Genomic DNA, 21,018 nt, shown 5'->3' with positions numbered 1-21,018 from the left:
TCTGGTCAAATGTGTGGGCTTCCCACACACCAAGCAATTCCTGTCAGCTGGGTCCTACATTTTAACTCAATTCTAACACTATCTACTTGGAGATAGTGCCAGATCCCACCAGTTAAGAGCTCAGTCCCACAACTGCTCCCACCGCACCTCAGATACTAATCGCAAATAGCTGGTCCCCAAGTTACCTACAACTTTTCTGACTTGGCTCCAAATTGGAGGTTTGCGTGAGCCCCTTGTCGGGTTTGATTAATCTGCTAGAGTTTGATTTATCTCACAGAACTCAGGGAAACACTTATCTGTGTTTATTAGTTTATTAAAGGACACGATAAAGGACAGAAATGAACAACAAGCTGAGGAGAAACAGAGTGAGATCTGGGAGTGTTCTAAGCACAGGAGCTTCTGTCCCCATAGAGCTGGGGGTGTGTTAACACTCCCTGTACTTCAATGTGTTCACCCTTCTGGAAGCTCTCCATAGCCCCTACTATTGTTGGGATTTTATGGAAGCTTCCTCACATTAGGCATGATCAATTAGTAACTCCATTTCTAGCCCCTCTCCCCTCTCTGGAGGATGGGGAGTGGGCTGAAAATTCCAAGTCTTTTTTGGTGACAAGCACCCATCCAGGAGCCATTCATGAGCCCACCCAGAGTCCCATCAATAGGACAAGAGATGCTCCACATGCTCTTATCATGCAGGAATTTACAAGGGTTTCAGAAGCTCTGTGCCAGAAACCGGGGGCAGAGACCAATATGTCTATTTTCTACAATTTCACAAGCTCATATAGTCAATCTCAAAAGGATACATCCTAAACGATTCTATTTTTCTAATATTCTATAAATGATAAAATTATAGGATTAGTGTTGGAGAAAGGATGTGACAATGAGGATGTAGCATGAGGGAGTTTGTTTTGACAAAGCATTCTGAATTTTCACTGGGGTGTTGGTTACAGGAACCTACATATGTGATAAAGTTTAAGGCGGTATTTAAAAACCACGTTAAAACTGGTGCAATAGAAATAAACCCTGTAGTTAACAGCAATGTAACAATTTCACTTTCCTCTATTTGATAGTAAACTGTGTGGTTATATAAGGTTTTACCTTTGGGAATAGTGGACTGAAGGTGATTTAGGAAATCTCTGGAATATTTCAGTTTTTGTGATTCTAAACTTACTTCAAAATTAAAAGTTATAAAAACATCACATTTATATTAATTTTATAACCCCCTGCTGCTACTTATAAACTTGGTTAAACACACCAAATATGTTGACTTATACTTATGAGATGAATATATTTCTTCATTTTGAAGTACTTCAAATATTCTGAAATAACATTTAAACTTGGAACCAAAGAAATGCAAAAATTAATTAAATAATTGAACACTCCTGCACTGTATATACTAAAATTTAATCCACGATGAGAGTAACTGCCACTATGTAAAATTTATAAGATCAATGACAAGGCATCTAGAAATATGGCTGAAGGTATCCTTTCCCCAGTTGTTTGTGAGGTGTATTACCCCTTAAGTTTAGACCTGTAACACAATGTTCTCATTCATCATTTCTCCAAGGCTTCTTTCCTTCATTAAGTTGTCTGATATTTTGTTAAAGGCCACCATACTAAATGTGTTATTGCACAGATTTCCTGGCAAATGATGAGGCAATATTTATTACTGCAAACCCTACCATATTCATCACCATAGAAAAGTATTTCTCTAGTGTTAACTGACATCTCTTGAGGTGTTACTTCTGGGCAAAGGCTTTCCCACAATTATATTTCTACCAGTTAGAAATATTCATTCACTCATGATCTATGATGACCACATATGATAGAGTCTATTACCAATGAAGTCTTTCCTAGTCTTTCACATTTTAGGCTTTATCTCAGTATACACTTTTTAAAAAATTTTTATTTATTTTTGGCTGCGTTGGATCTTCGTTGCTGTGCGTGGGCTTTCTCTAGCTGCAGAGAACGGGGGCTGCTCTTCATTGCAGTGCACGGGCTTCTCATTGTGGTGGCTTCTCTTGCTGTGGAGCATGGGCTCTAGGCACGCAGGCTCAGTAGTTGTGGCTTGCAGGCTCTAGAATGCAGGCGCAGTAGTTGTGGTGCACGGGCTTAGTTGCTCCACAGCATTTGGGATCCTCCCAGACCAAGGCTCAAACCCATGTTCCCTGCATTGGCAGGTGGACTCTTAACCACTGCGCCACCAGGCAAGCCCTTAGCATACACTTTTTAGACAATAAAATGTCCTAAAACATTTTCACCATGGCTGATTGTGTCTGAGTTTTCTTGTAAATTTTTTCATCAACATAAAATATGAGGTAATTGATCACTAAAGATAACACCACATTCTTTGCATTGTGATTCTTCTCTGCATACTATTATCTTGAGTACAACTGGCAACAGGCTTCCCCAGAGTGACTACCTGTGAATTCTCTTATGTTTAACAAGGATTGACAAGTGGGCAAAAGCTTTCCCACACTCGCTGCATCCATAAGGCCTCTCTCCTGTATGTTTTCTTTGATGAACATTGAGCCCTGACTTTGTGGTGAAGGTTTTCCCACATTCACTGCATTCATGTGGCTTCTCTCCTGTGTGAATTCTCTGATGGGTAATGAGATCATTTTTGCGCAAAGAGAATTTTCCACATTCAGTACATGCAAAGGAAGTTTTTCCTGAGTGAACTCTCTGATGTTGTATGAGGCATGTCTTCTTCCTAAAGGCTTTACCACACTCGTTGCATTTGTACGGTTTCTCTCCAGTGTGAGTTTGCTGATGTGTACCCAGAGTACTCTTCATGGTGAAGCCTTTGCCACATTCATTGCATACATATGGTTTCTCTCCAGTATGAGTTCGCAGATGTGCGATGAGCATGCTTTTCCCAGTTAAGCCTTTGCCACATTCACTGCATACATAAGGTTTCTCTCCTGTGTGAGTGCGCTGGTGTACGTTGAGATGACTCTTCTCTGTGAAGCCTTTACCACATTCACTGCATACATATGGTTTCTCTCCTGTATGAATTCGCTGATGTCCTATCAGCCGGATCTTGGCTGGAAAGCCTTTTCCGCATTCACTGCACACGTAGGGTTTCTCCCCTGTATGAGTTCGCTGGTGTACAATCAGGCGGCTTTTCACAGTGAAGCCTTTCCCACAGTCACTGCATACATAGGGTTTCTCTGCAGTATGAGTTCGCTGATGTACAATAAGATCACTCTTCATGGTGAAGCCTTTTCCACACACACTACATACATAGGGTTTCTCCCCTGTATGAGTCCGCTGATGTCTGATGAGAGGGCTCTTCAAGGTGAAGCCTTTTCCACACTCATTGCATGTATAGGGTTTCTCTCCAGTATGAGTTCGCTGATGTACAATGAGGCAGTGCTTCATTGAAAAGCCTTTCCCACATTCACTGCACATATACAGTTTCTCTTCTCTGTGAGTTTGCTGATGAGTGATAAGACTGTTCTTCAAGGTGAAACTTTTCCCACATACATTGCATATAAAGGGTTTCTCACCAGTATGAGTTCGATGGTGTGCAATAAGACGCCTCTTCTCGATGAATCCTTTTCCACATTCACTGCATATGTAAGGTTTCTCTCCTGTATGAGTTTTCTGATGTGTAGTGAGACTGAACTTTGTAGAGAAGGCTTTTCCACACAGACTGCATCCATGGGGCTTCTCTCCCGTATGAGTTCGCTGATGATAAATGAGCCGACACTTTTTGGTGAACGCTTTCCCACATTCACTACATGTGTAAGGTTTCTCTCCCATATGACTTTTCTGATGTATGTTGAACTGCGATTTCTCGAAGAAGGTTTTATCGCATTCAGTGCACTCATAATGTTTCAGTCCTGTATGAGTTCTCTGATGTTCAGTGAGCCTGGATTTTCTGGAGAAGGCTTTCCCACACAGACTGCATCCATGAGGTTTTTCTCTAGTATGAACTCTCTGATGATCAAAGAGCTGAGACATCTTGAAGAAGGCTTTCCCACACTCACTGCATACATGGGCTTTCTCTATGTTGTGAGTTCTCTGTTGTTTAGTAGACAGGGAGTTATTGCTGATGGGTTTTGCACTTACAGGAAATTTAATTTCAGTAAAAGATAGCTCGTGGTTAGCATGGAGAAGGGATTTCCCATCTCCATTAAAATCAGCAGAGTTCTCTAAGTTACAGGTTCTCTTCTGGTTTTCAAAACTTAAATTTGAATTTAAAGGTTTTTCAGATAAGTCAAACATATCACAATTTTGCTTTAAAAGGAAATGACTTTTGCTCTGATTAACAATATTTGCAAGTGTATTATGTTCGCAGCATTGTTCCACAATATTTTGAATGCTGTGATTTGGCAAGTGATGCTGCAGAGCGTCATCAACTTTCCTGATTTCTAGGAAAGAAGAGAACAAGGAATCATTCCGCAATCTCTCATAATCTTAATTTGGAAGAAAACTGTTTCAAAAAATGCTTTCATGTGAAGTAACTATTTAGTGACAATTCTATGTGTGATATGATAAGAAATATATTGGGTCTTCCTCCACACAGCTCCGAAAGCCTTGTAATTTCCTAAGTGACAGGAGTATCTTTCAATACTGAGTTTATGCTAATGAGATGACTTAGCATAGAGTTCTTACATAACCTCAGGATGGGCCTGATCACCAAAAAGACTAAGTGATTAGAAGGTTGGAACTTTCAGCTCCACCCTGCAGCCTCTGGGAAAGGAGAGAGGGCCTAGAGATTAAAACTCTATAAAAACTCTTAACAAGATTTGCTCAACCTTTGGATGGGTGAACACATCCATGTGCGAGGAGGGTGATGCTCCCCAATTCCATGGGGACAGAAGCTTCTGCTTCTGTCAGGAATCCTTCAGACCTTGCCCTATGTATCTCTTCCTCTGGCTATTCATCTGTATCCTTTATAGTAAACTGGTAAACATAAGTAAATGTTTCTTTGAGTTCTGTGAGCCACCCTGGCAAATTAATTGAACCAAAGAAGAGGGTCACGAGAACCTTCAATTTATAGCCAGTTGGTCAGAAGCACAGGTAACAATCTGGAGTTGCAACTGACATCTGACATGGGGACAATCTTGTGGGACTGAACCCTTAACTTGTAGGGTCTGACACTATTTCCACATAGATAGTATCAGAAATGAGTTAAATTTGTAGGACACCCAGGTTTAATTCTGGGCATAGACAACTGAAGCAAAGGAATAAAGAAGGCAATTGCAGTCTGTGAATCACGGTTAAAGGAGCAATGAATATGTAGGAGGTGGAGGAAATCAGGATATGTTCAAAGAAAAGACAAGGTTCACTGATGGACTTAATGGGAGAAGCACGGAAGAGGTTAAGACTCAAGGATTATTCCAAGAATTATGTGGTTTCAGCCACTGGGTAGGTGGAATGCCTCTTAATAATGTGAGGAATATTACTGAAGGCCAGAATGAGAAGAAAATCTAGCACACATTGTGAAACAAAGCTTAAGGAGGTTATTACTTGTCTGCATACAAAACATGAAGAAGTGGGTTGAATATATAAATGTTTCAAAAGGTCTTATCTGAAAATAGCAATGTGGATATCATCAACATTGACGGATTATTGAAGAAGAACAGATATATATATATGTATATATATATATATATATAACTGATTCACTTTGCTGTACACCTGAAACTAACACAACATTGTAAATCGACTGTACTCCAATATAAAATAAATTTTTTTTTTAAACCAGAGTATTCAAAGACAGTACTGGATAAGACTATGTTTGGAAACATGTATCATAAAAGCTCAAGGCACAGGGCCAAGGCTTTAGCCATTTCAACATGTAGAGTTTGAAAATTCAATCAAGCCCATTGAAGAGAACCAAACATTGACAATTGTGATCAGGTGCAAACTTGCAGACCCAGGTGTATAGAACAAATACAATGCCAAATAAGAATGTGTCTCCTTAGCATCTGATTTCAAGGTAAATGTGACAAACTATTGAGGTTTATCATATTCCAACAACTTTCCCTCTTCTTCATTCTGCAGACCACCATTTAGCTAACTCTAGCAAAGCACTAACGCTAACATCAAATACAGATAAAATCTTCTGTAACCAACACTCCCAACTAATACTCTACTTGGAACATACTCTCCTATGTTCCTACACGAAAAGGGAATGATGATATGCAGTTACTCCATCCCTGAACATTGCAAAGAAAGGACTGGCCCTAGAGGATACCTCTGAGTCCTTGGAATATCCCACCTGATGAGAATGTCTTTGTAGGTATGAGATTTTAGGACATATCATAGAGTTTATGCTAACAATGTGATTTGTGGTAGATGTCCGTTTTTGTATGCCTGGGACTTTGGACAACACTGTAACATTCTGATTCTGGGGTCTAGAGGCACCAGGCTTGGGTGAGCTTCCCTGGTTGGCAGCACTTCACACATGTTGTCAAACATTCAAACATCATTGCTGGGAAAATTCAGCACTGTTCACATGACTCCACTGGTAGAGGACAACCGGGAACCTTGTGTGCAGCCTCTCCTGGAGTCTTTCCCATGCATAATTTGATCTTTGATGACTTTGATCTGTATCATTTTATTGTCACACATTGTAACCAAGAGTATAAAAGTACATTCCCCTCCCCAATAATATCTACCATCTATAAAGTAGGCAAAGTGATCCACTTTAAAAATTGTATAATGCCACTCTTCTACTCAAAATCCTGTTTTCTCAAATTATTCAGAAAAGAATCAAGGTCTTGAATGCCCTTGATAGGCAGTTTGTTACCTATGTACCAAAACCCGCAGCTACTACCCTGTTACCCTTAACTCTAGTCATTTTCCCTCTTGTTCACTCCCTTCTACCCATGTAAGTTTCCCCGAAGTCCCTCAAACACATTCCAGATTCAGGTCTTTCAAATTCCCACTGTCTCACATTTGGAAAACTCCTCATCCAGGAAGATTACTCATATCCCTCATCTATGTGCTCAAAGGCACCTTATCAGAGAGCCACTCCCATTCCAAAAGGGCAGTTCCAAGCCCCAACACCCACTCTTCCATTAGCTGCTTTAATTTTCCTTACAGCAATTTTTACACTAAGACATGTTTTTCTTTTAAATGTGTAGAACTGAAAGAGAACCTCAATTTTTAAAAGGATGGAGAGAAGATTTCTGTTCTCACACACAAACTAGGAAGTCACAGGCCAGCTTCCATGATGAAGAATAAAATACATAGAAAGAAATTGTACATTAGACAATATTAAGAGAGAAGTCAATTTGGGGCGTCTCTTTCAGAGAACAGAAAGAGCTTAACTCATGGGAATGGAAGAAACTTTTAACACTTATGAGAACAGAGAAGAAAATGGAAATGAAAGTATGGAAAACGCTGGAAGGGGGTGGGGACCAAAGAACCACAAAAATGCACAGCAGAAACCAGGTTATCATGGGGACACAGCATCCAAGGTGGGGCTGCATGTTATGGTGGGAAATTGTTATTTCCTCATACGGCAGGAAGAAGGTACAGTGGTAAGAAGAGTATGATGAACTCAAAGTTCTCTTTCCAAAGAGGCCTGGAAAGTGGGATTTCACAGCAAGAGAGGTGGTAACACAGACAGAGATCTTGTGATGGTAAACGAAGGAGAGGAAGATTTGAAAATCCAAGCAAGAAGAAAACTACACAAACAAACAAAAATAAGATGCGTATGAAATAAGCGGGGATCAGGGACTTCCCCAGTGGTCCAGTGGTAAAGAATTCACCTTATATTGCAGGGGAAGTGGGTTCGATCCCTGGTCAGGGAACTAAGATCTCATGTTCCATGGGGCAACTAAGCCCGAGTGCCACAGCTATTGAGCTTGCACAGCTCAGCTAGAGCCCGCGTGCCGCAAACTACAGAGCCCGCTCACTCTGGAGCCCACACACCACAATTACAGAGTGCACATGCCCTGTAGCCTGCGCGCCACAACTAGAGAAGAGAAAACCCGCACGCCACAACTAGAGAGAAGGCTGCGCACCACAACGAAGATCCTGCGTGCCGCAACTAAGACCCGACGCAGCCAAAAATTTAAAACTGAAAATAAATAAATAAATAAATAATAAAGACACAATTAAAAAAAAACAACACTCATGGTTTAGAAATAAGCAGGGATCAGATCTCAGAAGAAAACAAAAGAATATATTTTCCTTTTAACTTCCACAAAGAAAAAGAGTTCTTACACTGGAAGAGAGGTACGTGGTAGGGCTGCTTATGTTTCCTCAGACACTATCACAGCTCTGACGCCTTCTCTCCTGACCAGAGTATGACTTCCCTGGCTGCCCACCTTGCTGGGTCTCACCCACTCACCTGGACAGATTCGACCGTGGCTGTCATCTTCTACTGGCCACAGTTGTTCTCCTCGTTCCAACCTGGAGAGAGCATCTGGTTTGCTGGCTCGATACCCTGTTCATGAAAAATGATAGAAGACTTAGACATACCGAACTGGGCTGGGATACGCCAGGAAGGGATAATGGTACATGGAGGGAATAAACAGGTTTCACATCTGTAACCTCAAGGCTTTTCTCTCAGGAGAGGGGCTATTATACCCTCTAGTCTGGGGCAAGAGAAGGATCTGAGACTCGACCATTGCAGAGGAATGCAGTTAGTCTGAAGAGTTAAGAGGCTGAGAATGGAACGGCCACTGACAGGCACCCTCTGAGGGACCCAGGGGAGCCATCCTCACCTATGGACAGCAGGTTGCTATAGTTCTCCAGCATCACATCCCGGTACAGGTCCTTCTGATCAGTGTCCAGGAGCTGCCACTCCTCCCACGTGAACTTCATAGTCACATCGTCATACGTCAGGGATTCCTGTCATAACACAGTCACGTTTGGCCAAGTGATGTTCTTTGGGTGACATGGAAAAATGTAAAGGAAATTATTCTGCTCACTTTTGCCATATAGGAAATTGGTGGGGTTTTTCCTTCTTATGCTGTGATAAAATAAGAATCCTAGTAGAATACTATGTTATGGTACAGTCTTCCAGATAGAATAGATGCGTAAGGCAGGGTTAAAAATGCCAAGCTTCTCATCATGGCTTGGTCTTTCCTGTTACCAGCCCTCATCCAGGAGCTCACTCAGAGTCACCTCGGTAGAACAAAGTCACTCCTGTCACCAAGGAAATGACAAGAGTTTCAGGAGCCCTGTGTCAGGAACAGAGGTCAAAGACCAATATTAGAACAGGAGATGTTCCTAGTGTTCTTATCACTTAGGGAATCACAAGGGTTTTAGGAGCTCTGTGCCAGGAACAGGGGGCAGAGACCAATACATATTTTCTGATCTCTCACAAGCATTCACTAATATCAAACTATATGCTACTTACAAGTAGATGAAGACAATACATACTAATTTCAGTGGTCAACATACTAAACAAAATAAGAGAAACTGTACAGGAAATTCCCTGGCAGTCCAGTGGTTAGGACTCGGTGCTTTCACCTTCATTGTTGTGGCCCGCGTTCAATGCCTGGTTGGGGAACTAAGATCCCACAAGCCAAGTGGCCAAAAATAACTAACTAAATAAATAAATAAAAGTAAAGAAAGAAAAGAAAAAAAAACTGTACAAAACATGTATAAAGCATAAAAGATTATTAGATGATCAGGAACTTTATTAAATATCCTCTAATAAACCATAATGAAAAAGAATATGAATACATATAACTGAATTACTTTGCTATACACCAGAAACTAACAGAACATTGTAAATCAACTATACTTCAATAAAAAATTTAAAAAACAAAAAAAGAATAAAAAGTCCAAAAAAAAGATTATTAGATGATCAAATTTATAAGAAGACTATTCTTTAAAGAATATATATATATATATATATATATATATATATATATATATATATATATACACACACACATATAGACAGAGACAATGCACATATATGTGTGTATATCATTAGGCGGGGTTAATACCATATTAGATGAAATGAGGAAACAGCTGTAGGAAACACATTTTTACATTTATAAGAAGAAAGGACAGGGACTTCCCCAATAGCACAGTGGTTAAGAATATGCCTGCCAATGCAGGGGACACACGTTCGATCCCTGATCCGGGAAGATCTCACATGCTGTGGAGCAACTAAGACAATGTGCTACAACTACTGAGCCTGTGCTCTACAGCCCGCAAGCCACAACTACTGAGCCCGCATGCCACAACTACTGAAGCCCTAGAGCCCGTGCCCCACAACAAAAGAAGCCACCGCAGTGAGAAGCAGGCACACCGCAATAAAGAGTAGCCCCCACTCGCTGCAACTAGAGAAAGCCTGTGCATGGCAACGAAGACCCAACACAGCCAAAAATAAATAAACAAAAATAAATAAATTTATTTAAAAAGAAAAGAAGTTAGGACAGTCAAGGACTGCAGTTAAGGACCCAGCACATCACCTCTATGGAGAACCGTCAAAGTCCTATGTGAACTTGAGACCCATGTGCCATGAAACATTAACATCCCTCAAGGAACTGGTCTGCTTTTCCCTCACAGTTGATCCCTATGATATGTGATATAATAAGAAACATGTATTTGGTCTTCAGCCCCAGTTTCTAACACAATTTCTCCTAAACACTTGGAGTTTTTTAAGTAATAGAGGTACGGGGCATTCTGTGTTATTTATAACAAGTCCCTTTCAAACTTACCTGAGTTTATGCTAGCAAAGTGAGTCTTGGTGGACCTCTAGAGTTTCAGGATGGGGGTTGGTTGCCCAGGGAACCAACCTTGTGATTAGAGGGTTGGAACTTTCAGCCCCACTTCTAGCCCTCCAGGGAGGGGGGAGGGACTGGAAACTGAGCCAATCAACAATGGCCACTGATTTAATCTACCACACCTACCCAATCAGACCTCCATAAAAAAACCCCTAAACTACAGGGCTCAGAGCATTTCCGGGATGGTGAACACATCTAGGTGCTGGGGGTGTGACACTCCCATAGAGGGCATGGAAGGTCCTTGTCCCTTCCCTCATATCTTGCCTAAGTATCTTTCCATTTGGCTCTTCCCAAGTTGTATCCTTCATAATGAACCAGTATAGGTAAGCAAAGTCTTTTCCTGAGTTATGTGAACTGTTGCAGTAAATTATGGAACCTGAGGAAGGGATTTCAGGAACCCCAGATCTTCAGCCAAGTCAGAAGTATAGGTACTGTGGGAAGCCAATACTTGGCATCCAAAGTGAGGGCAGTCCTGTGGGATTGAGCCCTTAAACCTGTGGAGACTGACAGTAAGTGCAGTAGTTAATGTCGTAATTGAATTAAATTGTAGACGCTTAGCTGGTATCTAGAGGGTTGGAGAAGTGATTGTTGGTCTGGAAAGACCCACACATTTGGTGCCAGAAGTGCTGGGAGTAGAAGCAGTTTGTCGTACTGCCTATCATGTAACTTATGACTGTTTTGTGATGGCTGTCAGAGACATTAGACACAAATTGACAGCTAATATAACTCACAGGATTTTGCACATTCACATGTTACATCCCAATGCGAGTCACAGCATATGAATCCTATGAATAATACATTCCTGATCTAACGTTACCAAGATTTCTCCAGATCCTGCTAGGATCCATTTAAACTTTTCTACTTAACTGCACTGACTTTTACAGGCAAAGCCACTGGGGAATAAAGAAAGAATAAAAGAAACCAAAAGTCACCTGGGCCTGGATCATTTTCTTCGGACTTTGGGAAATGGCAGCAAACTGGGATGCTGTCTTTAGCTCTTCTGGATCAGCTGTAAATTTCTGTTCAAAAATGTCAGTCTCCAATCAAGGATGTCTCCAGAACTGACAGTACTTAAGTCTCAGAGTCTTTTCCTCCTTCTTTCCTTTGATCCCTCTTGTTCCTGGGGAGCCAGCACCTGTGGGCTGAAGAGCAACTTACTCTGAGTGGCACATTCTCTCTCGGCCTAGATGCTGTCAGTGTTGCTGGCCACTTATCTTAAATTAAGGCCCCCAAAGATCGATTGGTCCTTTTAATACGAAGCTTTTACATCTGGGCCAATAAAACACAACATTCCGAATATTTGGGAAGTACATCTTTCTCTTGTAAAGTGGAAGCAGTAAGACTGTGAAAGGGGATGTGGGAAGGAGAACCAGCACAGCACAATACCCCACTAGCAGGGAAATCCACAGGTAGATCAACTTTAGGAAAGAGGACACACAGACAGGATATACACATTTTTCTTCTTTTAAACCACGTGCATCCACGTACCTCTTCAGAAGTCTTTTTACATCCCCGGGTTCACACACTCAAATTTGAAGAACATCATGTTAAGCAAATAAGAAGCACCGTCACGTAATTTCTCATTACCATCCACTTCTTGATCCTCGATAAGAGTATTATAAGCATAAACATATAAAGGATACTCAGCGAAAAATCCTTTAGGAATAAAACTGAAATAAAAACATTTTCAGGGGTCGGGGGGGAGAAGGATAAATTAGGAGTTTGGGATTATCATATACACACTACTATATATAAAACAGATAACCAACAAGGACGTACTGTATAGCACAGGGAACTATATTCAATATTTTGTAATAAACTGTAGGAGAAAAGAATCTGAAAAAAAAATAGATATATATGTACGTACAACTGAATCACTTTGCTGTACACCTGAAACTAACACAACATTGTAAATCAACTGTACTTCAATTAAAAAAAAATTTTCAGGCAAAACCAGAGAGAATGCTTCATCAGAAGACCTGTAATACAGCAAATGCACATGTTCTTCAAGCAAAAGGAAAGGGTCCTCCAATGTTAGCAGAGGACCAAGGAATGAAAAGGAACTAAACTGGTAAATAAGCAGTTAAGTCTAAATTAGTACCAGCTGGGAAAATGATCATATCTCAGGAGGTTTTAAAAATATAGACAGTTAACCACCACTTCCCTGGTGGCACAGTAGTTAAGAATCCACCTGCCAATGCAGGGGACACAGGTTCAAGCCCTGGTCCGGGAAGATCCCACATGCCGTGGAGCAACTAAGCCTGTGCACCACAACTACTGAGCCCGCTCTGTAGAGCCCACGAGCCACAACTACTGAGCCCGTGTGCCACAACTACTGGGCTCATGCGGCTAGAGCCTGTGCTGCACAACAAGAGAAACCACCGCAGTGAGAAGCCCACGCACTGCAGGAAAGGTAGCCCCCACTCGCCGCAAATAGAGAAAGCCCGCGTGTAGCAATGAAGATCCAATGCAGGCAAAATTAATAAATAAATTAATTAATTTAATTAAAAAAATAGAGTTAAAATTTACCATGATAGCATATAAATTATGAGGTGGGAAAATGAATGAGTGTTCCAAGATCTCTGTATAGATAGAGTATAAACATACTAATTACAGTAATACTTTGACAAATAAAGGCTGTATATTATTTGTAATCTCTGGTGTCAGAATAAAACTAATAACTTTTAAAAACATACATAATTTCTATGTTAAAAGAGACAGAAAATGTAATGTACATGGCTTCTGTGGTAATTACTCAACTCTACCACTGTAGCTCAAAAGCAGTCATACTTTTGGACTTCCCTGGTGGTCCAGTGGTTATGAGTCCATGCTTCCACTGCAGGGGGCACGGGTTCCATCCCTGGATGGGCAAGTTCCGCATGCCAAGCAATGTGACCAAAAAACAGCCATATTTAAAAAACAAAAAAATAGGTGTGCTAGGTTCCAATAAAACTTTATTAACAAAAACAGGCACTGGGCCAGAGTTAATCCATGGGCTCCAGGTGTCCAACCCTGAACTGGAGCAGAAAAGCCATATGATCATCTAAATCAAGAGTCAGTAACAGACTCTCCAGGGCCTGGACCACCCGTTTTTACAAATCAAGGTTTATGGGAACACAGCCAGACGCACCTGTTGACTATTGTCTTAGGCTGTTTTTACACTATAATAGCAGGGTTGAGAATCTGAGTTTGGATACATTGCCCACTGCAATGCAATTTGAAAAAATAATAATAAAAGGTGAGTTTTGAATATAAGGAGAGGCAAATTGTATTTGCCTAATATGTCTATACCTCTGTTTAGTCAGGAGGCTGGTTACAAAATTAAAATGGAAAAATTCTATATGATTCTAAAGCACACACAGGTCAAGTGTCTGTTTAAAAAGAACGTTTCCTGGGAATAATTTAAAATTCAAGCGAAAATGATCAATGAAACTATCAACTGGTAACCTAAAAATCCATTTCTAAGAATCTCTGAAAGGGAAATATTGGCAAAGGTGTGATATTTGACAGGGCATTTTTACTTTCTTCACTATATTTTTCATAAGAGCATGTATATTTTAAAAATCAGAGAGGGGACTTCTCTGGTGGTCCAGTGGTAAAGATTCCGCCTTCCAATGCAGGGGATGCGAAATCAATCCCTGGTCAGGGAACTAAGATCCCACATGCCGCGGAGCAACTAAACCGGCGCGCCACAACTACTGAGCTCGTGCACCTCAACTAGAGTACGCGTGCCACAGACTGCAGAGCCCAGGCGCCCTGGAGCCTGCGCACCACAACTAGAGAAAAACCGCAGGCCACAACTAGAGAGAATCCTGCACGCTGCAACAAAGAGCCTGCACCACAACTAAGACCTGATGCAGCCAAAAAAGAAGAAAAAAATATCAGAGAAATATCAGGATTCTACACTTTAAATAAAATTGCTGTAGCATGGTCATTAATATAAGTTCATGGCTTTCGAAGTTTTATTTCCAAAAATATAGAGAGGGAAAACAAGGAGGAAAGCAGGGAGAGAGAAAATGAGTTATAAATACAAATTTTACAAAACACAAAGCCACAAATATGGGGAAATTAGCAGCTTTTTTTTTCAGATATGCTATGCATCTGCCATCACAGTTCATTATTTAAGGTATTTTGAATCTTCAAAATAACTCCAAGGGAGAGATTTTAATTGCTTTTCTTTTCTTTTTTTCTAAGACGGAAACAGACAAGAGGTCACACAAACTGCACAATGAGCAGGAGGCAGAATTTGGATTGAAAAACCAGATTCATCTCGCTCCGAAATTAATTTTCACTCCACACCAGGCCAAAATTATTTGTAAATAAGATGTCTGTTCATTACATAAAGAAAGGAAACAAATAAAAGGCTGTTAGTAGAACTTTAATTAATCATGTGATTGAATAAGTATTTAAAGTAATGGTAGAGGTCTGCAACTTACTTGGAAATATACCAAAACCAACAACAACAAAAGACTGATACATGAACAGAACGATGGACAGAGGGTTAGGTAACTAACTGGTAGAGCAAGTCTAGTACTATTAATAATAAAACCTAAGTGGTAGGTACATGGGTGGTTAATATAAAATCCTTTCAATATTTCTGTATGTTTGAAAATTTTCACACTAAAATGTTGGGTGGAAAGAAAGATAGTGTAGATTTAAGAATTTAGTAAGGTGACCAAACATAAATATTTAAAGTTATGGGCTTCCCTGGTGGCGCAGTTGTTGGGGGTCCGCCTGCCGATGCGGGGTACGCGGGTTCGTGCCCCGGTCTGGGAAGGTCCGGGAAGATCCCACATGCCGCGGAGCGGCTGGGCCCGTGAGCCATGGCCGCTGGGCCTGCGCGTCCGGAGCTTGTGCTCCGTGGCAGTGAGAGGCCGGCGTACCGCCAAAAAAAAAAAAAAAGTTAGTTGCTGGGGGGCGTGGGGAGAGGATAAATTAGGAGGATGGGATTAACATACACACACTACTATATGTAATATAGATAAGCAACAAGGACCTACTGTATAGCACAGGGAGCTATACTCAGTATTTTGTAATAACCTAGAAGGGAAAAGAATCTGAAAAAGATATCTATATATACATGTATAACTGAATCAATGTGCTGCACACGTGAAACACGATACTGTATATCAACTATACTTCAATTTTTTAAAAATCAGCCAAAAATAAATAAAGTCAACTGCTCTTTTATGTTGTAAAAAATTATAAGGAAACGGGAGTTAGCAAATAATAATACGTTTACAATTGCAATAAAAATAAGTAGTCTATGTTTGCAGATGACATGATACTATACATAGAGAGTCCTAAAGATGCTACCAGAAAACTACTAGAGCTAATCAATGAATTTGGTAAAGTAGCAGGATACAAAATTAATGCACAGAAATCTCTGGCATTCCTATACACTAAGGATGAAAAATCTGAAAGTGAAATCAAGAAAACACTCCCATTTACCATTGCAACAAAAAGAATAAAATACCTAGGAATAAACCTACCTAAGGAGACAAAAGACCTGTATGCAGAAAAATATAAGACACTGATGAAAGAAATTAAAGATGATACAAATAGATGGAGAGATATACCATGTTCTTGGATTGGAAGAATCAACATTGTGAAAATGACTCTACTACCCAAAGCAATCTACAGATTCAATGCAATCCCTATCAAACTACCACTGGCATTTTTCACAGAACTAGAACAAAAAATTTCACAATTTGTATGGAAACACAAAAGACCCCGAATAGCCAAAGCAATTTTGAGAATGAAAAACGGAGCTGGAGGAATCAGGCTCCCTGACTTCAGACTATACTACAAATCTACAGTAATCAAAACAGTATGGTACTGGCACAAAAACAGAAATATAGATCAATGGAACAGGATAGAAAGCCCAGAGATAAACCCACGCACATATGGTCACCTTATCTTTGACAAAGGAGGCAGAAATGTACAGTGGAGAAAGGACAGCCTATTCAATAAGTGGTGCTGGGAAAACTGGACAGCTACATGTAAAAGTATGAGATTAGATCACTCCCTAACACCATACACAAAAATAAGCTCAAAATGGATTAAAGACCTAAATGTAAGGCCAGAAACTATCAAACTCTTAGAGGAAAACATAGGAAGAACACTCTATGACATAAATCACAGCAAGGTCCTTTTTGACCCACCTCCTAGAGTAATGGAAATAAAAACAAAAGTAAACAAATGGGACCTAATGAAACTTAAAAGCTTTTGCGCAGCAAAGGAAACCATAAAGAAGACCAAAAGACAACCCTCAGAATGGGAGAAAATATTTGCAAATGAAGCAACTGACAAAGGATTAATCTCCAAAATTTATAAGCAGCTCATGCAGCTTAATAACAAAAAAACAAACAACCCAATCCAAAAATGGGCAGAAGACCTAAATAGACATTTCTCCAAAGAAGATATACAGATGGCCAACAAACACATGAAAGAATGCTCAACATCACTAATCATTAGAGAAATGCAACTCAAAACTACAATGAGATATCATCTCACACCGGTCAGAATGGCCATCATCAAAAAATCTAGAAACAATAAATGCTGGAGAGGGTGTGGAGAAAAGGGAACCCTCTTACACTGTTGGTGGGAATGTAAATTGATACAGCCACTGTGGAGAACAGTATGGAGGTTCCTTAAAAAGCTACAAATAGAACTACCATATGACCCAGCAATCCCACTACTGGGCATATACCCTGAGAAAACCATAATTCAAAAAGAGTCATGTACCAAAATGTTCATTGCAGCTCTATTTGCAATAGCCCAGAGATGGAAACAAACTAAGTGTCCATCATCGGATGAATGGATAAAGAAGATGTGGCACATATATACAATGGAATATTACTCAGCCTTAAAAAGAGACGAAATTGAGCTATTTGTAATGAGGTGGATAGACCTAAAGTCTGTCATACAGAGTGAAGTAAGTCAGAAAGAGAGAGACAAGTACCGTATGCTAACACATATATATGGAATTTAAGAAAAAAAAATGTCATGAAAAACCTAGGGGTGAAACAGGAATAAAGACACAGACTTACTAGAGAATGGACTTGAGGCTATGGGGAGGGGGAAGGGTAAACGGTGACAAAGCGATAAAGAGGCATGGACATATATACACTACCAAACGTAAGGTAGATAGCTAGTGGGAAGCAGCCGCATAGCACAGGGAGATCAGCTTGGTGCTTTGTGACCGCCTAGAGGGGTGGGATAGGGAGGGTGGGAGGGAGGGAGACGCAAGCGGGAAGAGATATGGGAACATATGTATATATATAACTGATTCATTTTGTTGTGAAGCTGAAACTAACATACTATTGTAAAGCAATTATACTCCAATAAAGATGTTTAAAAAAAAAAAAGTAGTCTAGGCTGGAGATGAAAGACAAGGGAACAAATCCATAGGTAAATGCATAATCATAAAATGTTCCAAAAAATGACACCTAAGTATTTTAAATATTTCACCTCTATATAGATGTATGCAATCACTGAATATAAACCTACTTACAATACCACCAGTTCACGCATTTAAAATAATTTGTAAATCTATATTCCATGAAATAAAGTGAAAGAGAAAATCATAGTACCATTTACACAATTTATCTGAATTATGAATATTAAAGCCATAATATAAACGCCTAAAACTGAAATACACTAAAATTTTATAAGCATTTTCCTTTGGGAACAGAACTCACGGTGACAGAGATGTTATTTTACTGGTTTTAGACAGAATCTGAAAAGAAATATCCAAGAGGAATGTGCAGGAGTCTTGTAGGACAAAGGATAAAAGCTGCATCTTACATATCGTAAAACATACTGCTATTAGATATTCATCTGGTGGATCTCTGGATCATTCATCTCGCCAAAAACCTTCATTTCTGAGAGTTTAAGAGTAAGGGGTGATGTTGGGTGCCAAAGAGGATTTTAAAACTAGTGGTGAAGAAAGGACTCGGACGACCTAAACGGCAGAAGGGTAACGTTAACGTCCATCACATCTGTTACAGAGGCCGAGGTTGGAGCTCAAAACACGCAACACGCAGCGGCCAAAGTACTCGGGCCTCCAAAGTATCAGCCCATACACGCATCTGTACCCCAAACGATTACTACCACCACCGGGTTAATCTCAGAGACTCCCGTCCATTAACCCCGAAACAGATACTCCATCTTTTAGCCCCAAAAAAACCCGAACCATAAACAGCATTCACTGACAAACACCACTCTCCAGTTCGCAATCCTGAGCCCTACAGAGAGTAAACGGCAAAGACCCCAACACGTGCCCTCGCGACTAAATCGCTGACCTCTAGGGATCTTTAACCACTAACCACAAGAGAATCTCCTGACTGAAGCCAGAAGTACCCCAACCACACATACACTGTTACCCACACTTTAGGACTCCCCTGGAAAAGAACACGCATTCACGCTGTCCTCCCGCTTGTATTCCACACGCATCACCCAACGCGGACGCTGACAGGCCCGCCCTCCCTCCCCACTGTACACGAAGAGACCCAGCCACTAACTTGACTTCCTCCAGGGACGATCGCGACCCATCCACGGCTGAACTTACTTCGCGGAACTTCGTCGCTTCCCTCATCACCGCGGTACGGTGGCCAACGAGGGTCTGAGACGTTTCTGTCGCAAAACGACAACTGAATTTCCGACTTCTCTTCAGAGGTAACTTGGCCGTGCCCTCTAGCGTGGCCCAGTGGGCGCGGCCATGTTTGGGCATCGGGCGTCTGAAGAGCGAAGAGCCCCGTTTTCCCTCGTCCGCGGGGAAGACTGGGAAGACGGAAGGTCACCGAAACTGTCAATTTTGGGGCACCTGAACCCGTAATAAAAAAGGACATATGCGCATAAGCTCGAGCTTGCAGCAAACAAGAAAGGCATGGGGGTAAATCCCTTTCTGCGAGCTGGCAAGAAAATTTAAATGGCAGTGAGGTTGATCCACTTTGTACGGAAGTTAGGAAACGGCCCAGTGGGGGCAACCATCTTACAGGAAGTGGAGGAATCCGTACAGCACAACTCGCGTTTGGGAAAAGGTGAACCGTCCGGTAGAGGATATCTGGGCCAAGTTTCTAGAGAAATTGGCCTGAAGGGACTTTTGAACGGCACAGGGCTTGGAGAAGCTCTGACGTTACAGGGATGGCGGCCATAGGTTAGGAAATAAAAACAGCTGGAACGTGCTAAAGCTGTTCGTATGTATGGGGGAAAGGCCACTGAAGGTGGGCCCAATGTGAAGGGTGGTACCTATGACAGAGGGGGGAAGCTTTCCCTTTGGGGTCCAAAGACAAAGGCAGGGCTCAGAAGACCAGGGGTCAAAAATTAGGGAAATATGACTTCAAGGAGAATAAAAGGTTGTGTAAAAAAAAGAGAGTAATCATGTTACACTACGTGAGTCAGTTGCAAATAGCATTACAAAGTCATAGTAATGTAACACCGTAACTGTGGTTCCAAATAAACCCGTTGGAAGAATGGAGGAAAAGGAAAGGAAATGCCGTGTGTGTGTGTGTGTGTGTGTGTGTGTGTGTGTGTGTGTGTGAGATAGATATGAGTGTATTGAAACAGAAATGTCTAAACTACTCCAGACTCAAGGGATCATTTTACGTTCCCACCATCGATATATGAGATCCACTTTCTCTGATTCCTCACTAGGATTTGTTATAAAGAGGTTTTAAAAGGAATAAGAAAAAGATGACCAACCTAAAATTTTTTTTTACTTTTTTAATATTTTTTAATTTTTGGCTGCGTTAGGTCTTCGTTGCTGCGCGCAGGCTTTCTTCTACTTGTGGCGAGTGGGGGCTGCTCTTCATTGCGGTGCGCTGGCTTCTCATTGCAGTGGCTCCTCTTGTTGCGAATCACAGGCTCTAGGCGTGCGGACTTCAGTAGTTGCCGCGCGTGGGCTTGGTAGCTGTGGCTGGCGGGCTCTAGAGCGCAGGCTCAGTAGCTGTGGCGCATGGGCTTAGCTGCTCTGCGGCATGTGGGATCTTCCAGGACCAGGGCTTGAACCCATGTTCCCTGCATTGGCAGGAGGATTTTTAACCACTGCGCCACTGGCCTGGGGAAGTCCAGGCCAACCTAAAAATTTTAATAGCTAAATAATATACTGGCCACTTATTTTTTAAAATCGCAATACTTAATTTTTATAATGCCAGTCTTACTAATATTCAAATTCATGAAGAGTGAATGATGAATAATATTCATTCTATTGGATTTCACCTCTCATCTGCACAGTAGATAAGAGGTGTCCACCACATACAGCTTTGAATGAATTGATGTTATTATCAAGCTTGTCATAGTTCTA

At 41.0% G+C, this 21,018-nt stretch overlaps 1 protein-coding gene across 4 annotated transcripts; it reads right to left on the bottom strand.

Annotated features, from left to right (window-relative positions):
• Positions 1 to 1,271: 1,271 nt before the first annotated feature.
• On the bottom strand, positions 1,272 to 19,889 carry ZNF615 (zinc finger protein 615). 4 transcript variants are annotated; one of them, XM_073796687.1, is made up of 6 exons: positions 19,285 to 19,889; positions 12,201 to 12,382; positions 11,645 to 11,854; positions 8,691 to 8,817; positions 8,315 to 8,410; positions 1,272 to 4,376 (listed from the first exon to the last, which is right to left on the bottom strand). In XM_073796687.1, exons 3-6 carry the CDS (start codon positions 11,657 to 11,659, stop codon positions 2,416 to 2,418), a joined length of 2,199 nt encoding a protein of 732 aa, XP_073652788.1. In that variant the 5' UTR covers positions 11,660 to 11,854; positions 12,201 to 12,382; positions 19,285 to 19,889; the 3' UTR covers positions 1,272 to 2,415. The 4 variants fall into 4 exon arrangements, with proteins under 4 accessions (XP_073652788.1, XP_019782871.1, XP_004310942.1 ...); XM_019927312.3 differs by having other exon boundaries at positions 8,691 to 8,853; positions 19,238 to 19,335; XM_004310894.4 differs by having other exon boundaries at positions 19,238 to 19,335.
• Positions 19,890 to 21,018: the final 1,129 nt, after the last annotated feature.

The sequence above is a fragment of the Tursiops truncatus genome, chromosome 19 (genome assembly GCF_011762595.2).
Source record: "Tursiops truncatus isolate mTurTru1 chromosome 19, mTurTru1.mat.Y, whole genome shotgun sequence".
Taxonomy (NCBI): Eukaryota; Metazoa; Chordata; class Mammalia; order Artiodactyla; family Delphinidae; genus Tursiops; species Tursiops truncatus.
Note: the sequence above shows the minus strand (reverse complement) of the source record. Positions and strands in the feature narration are given on the sequence as shown.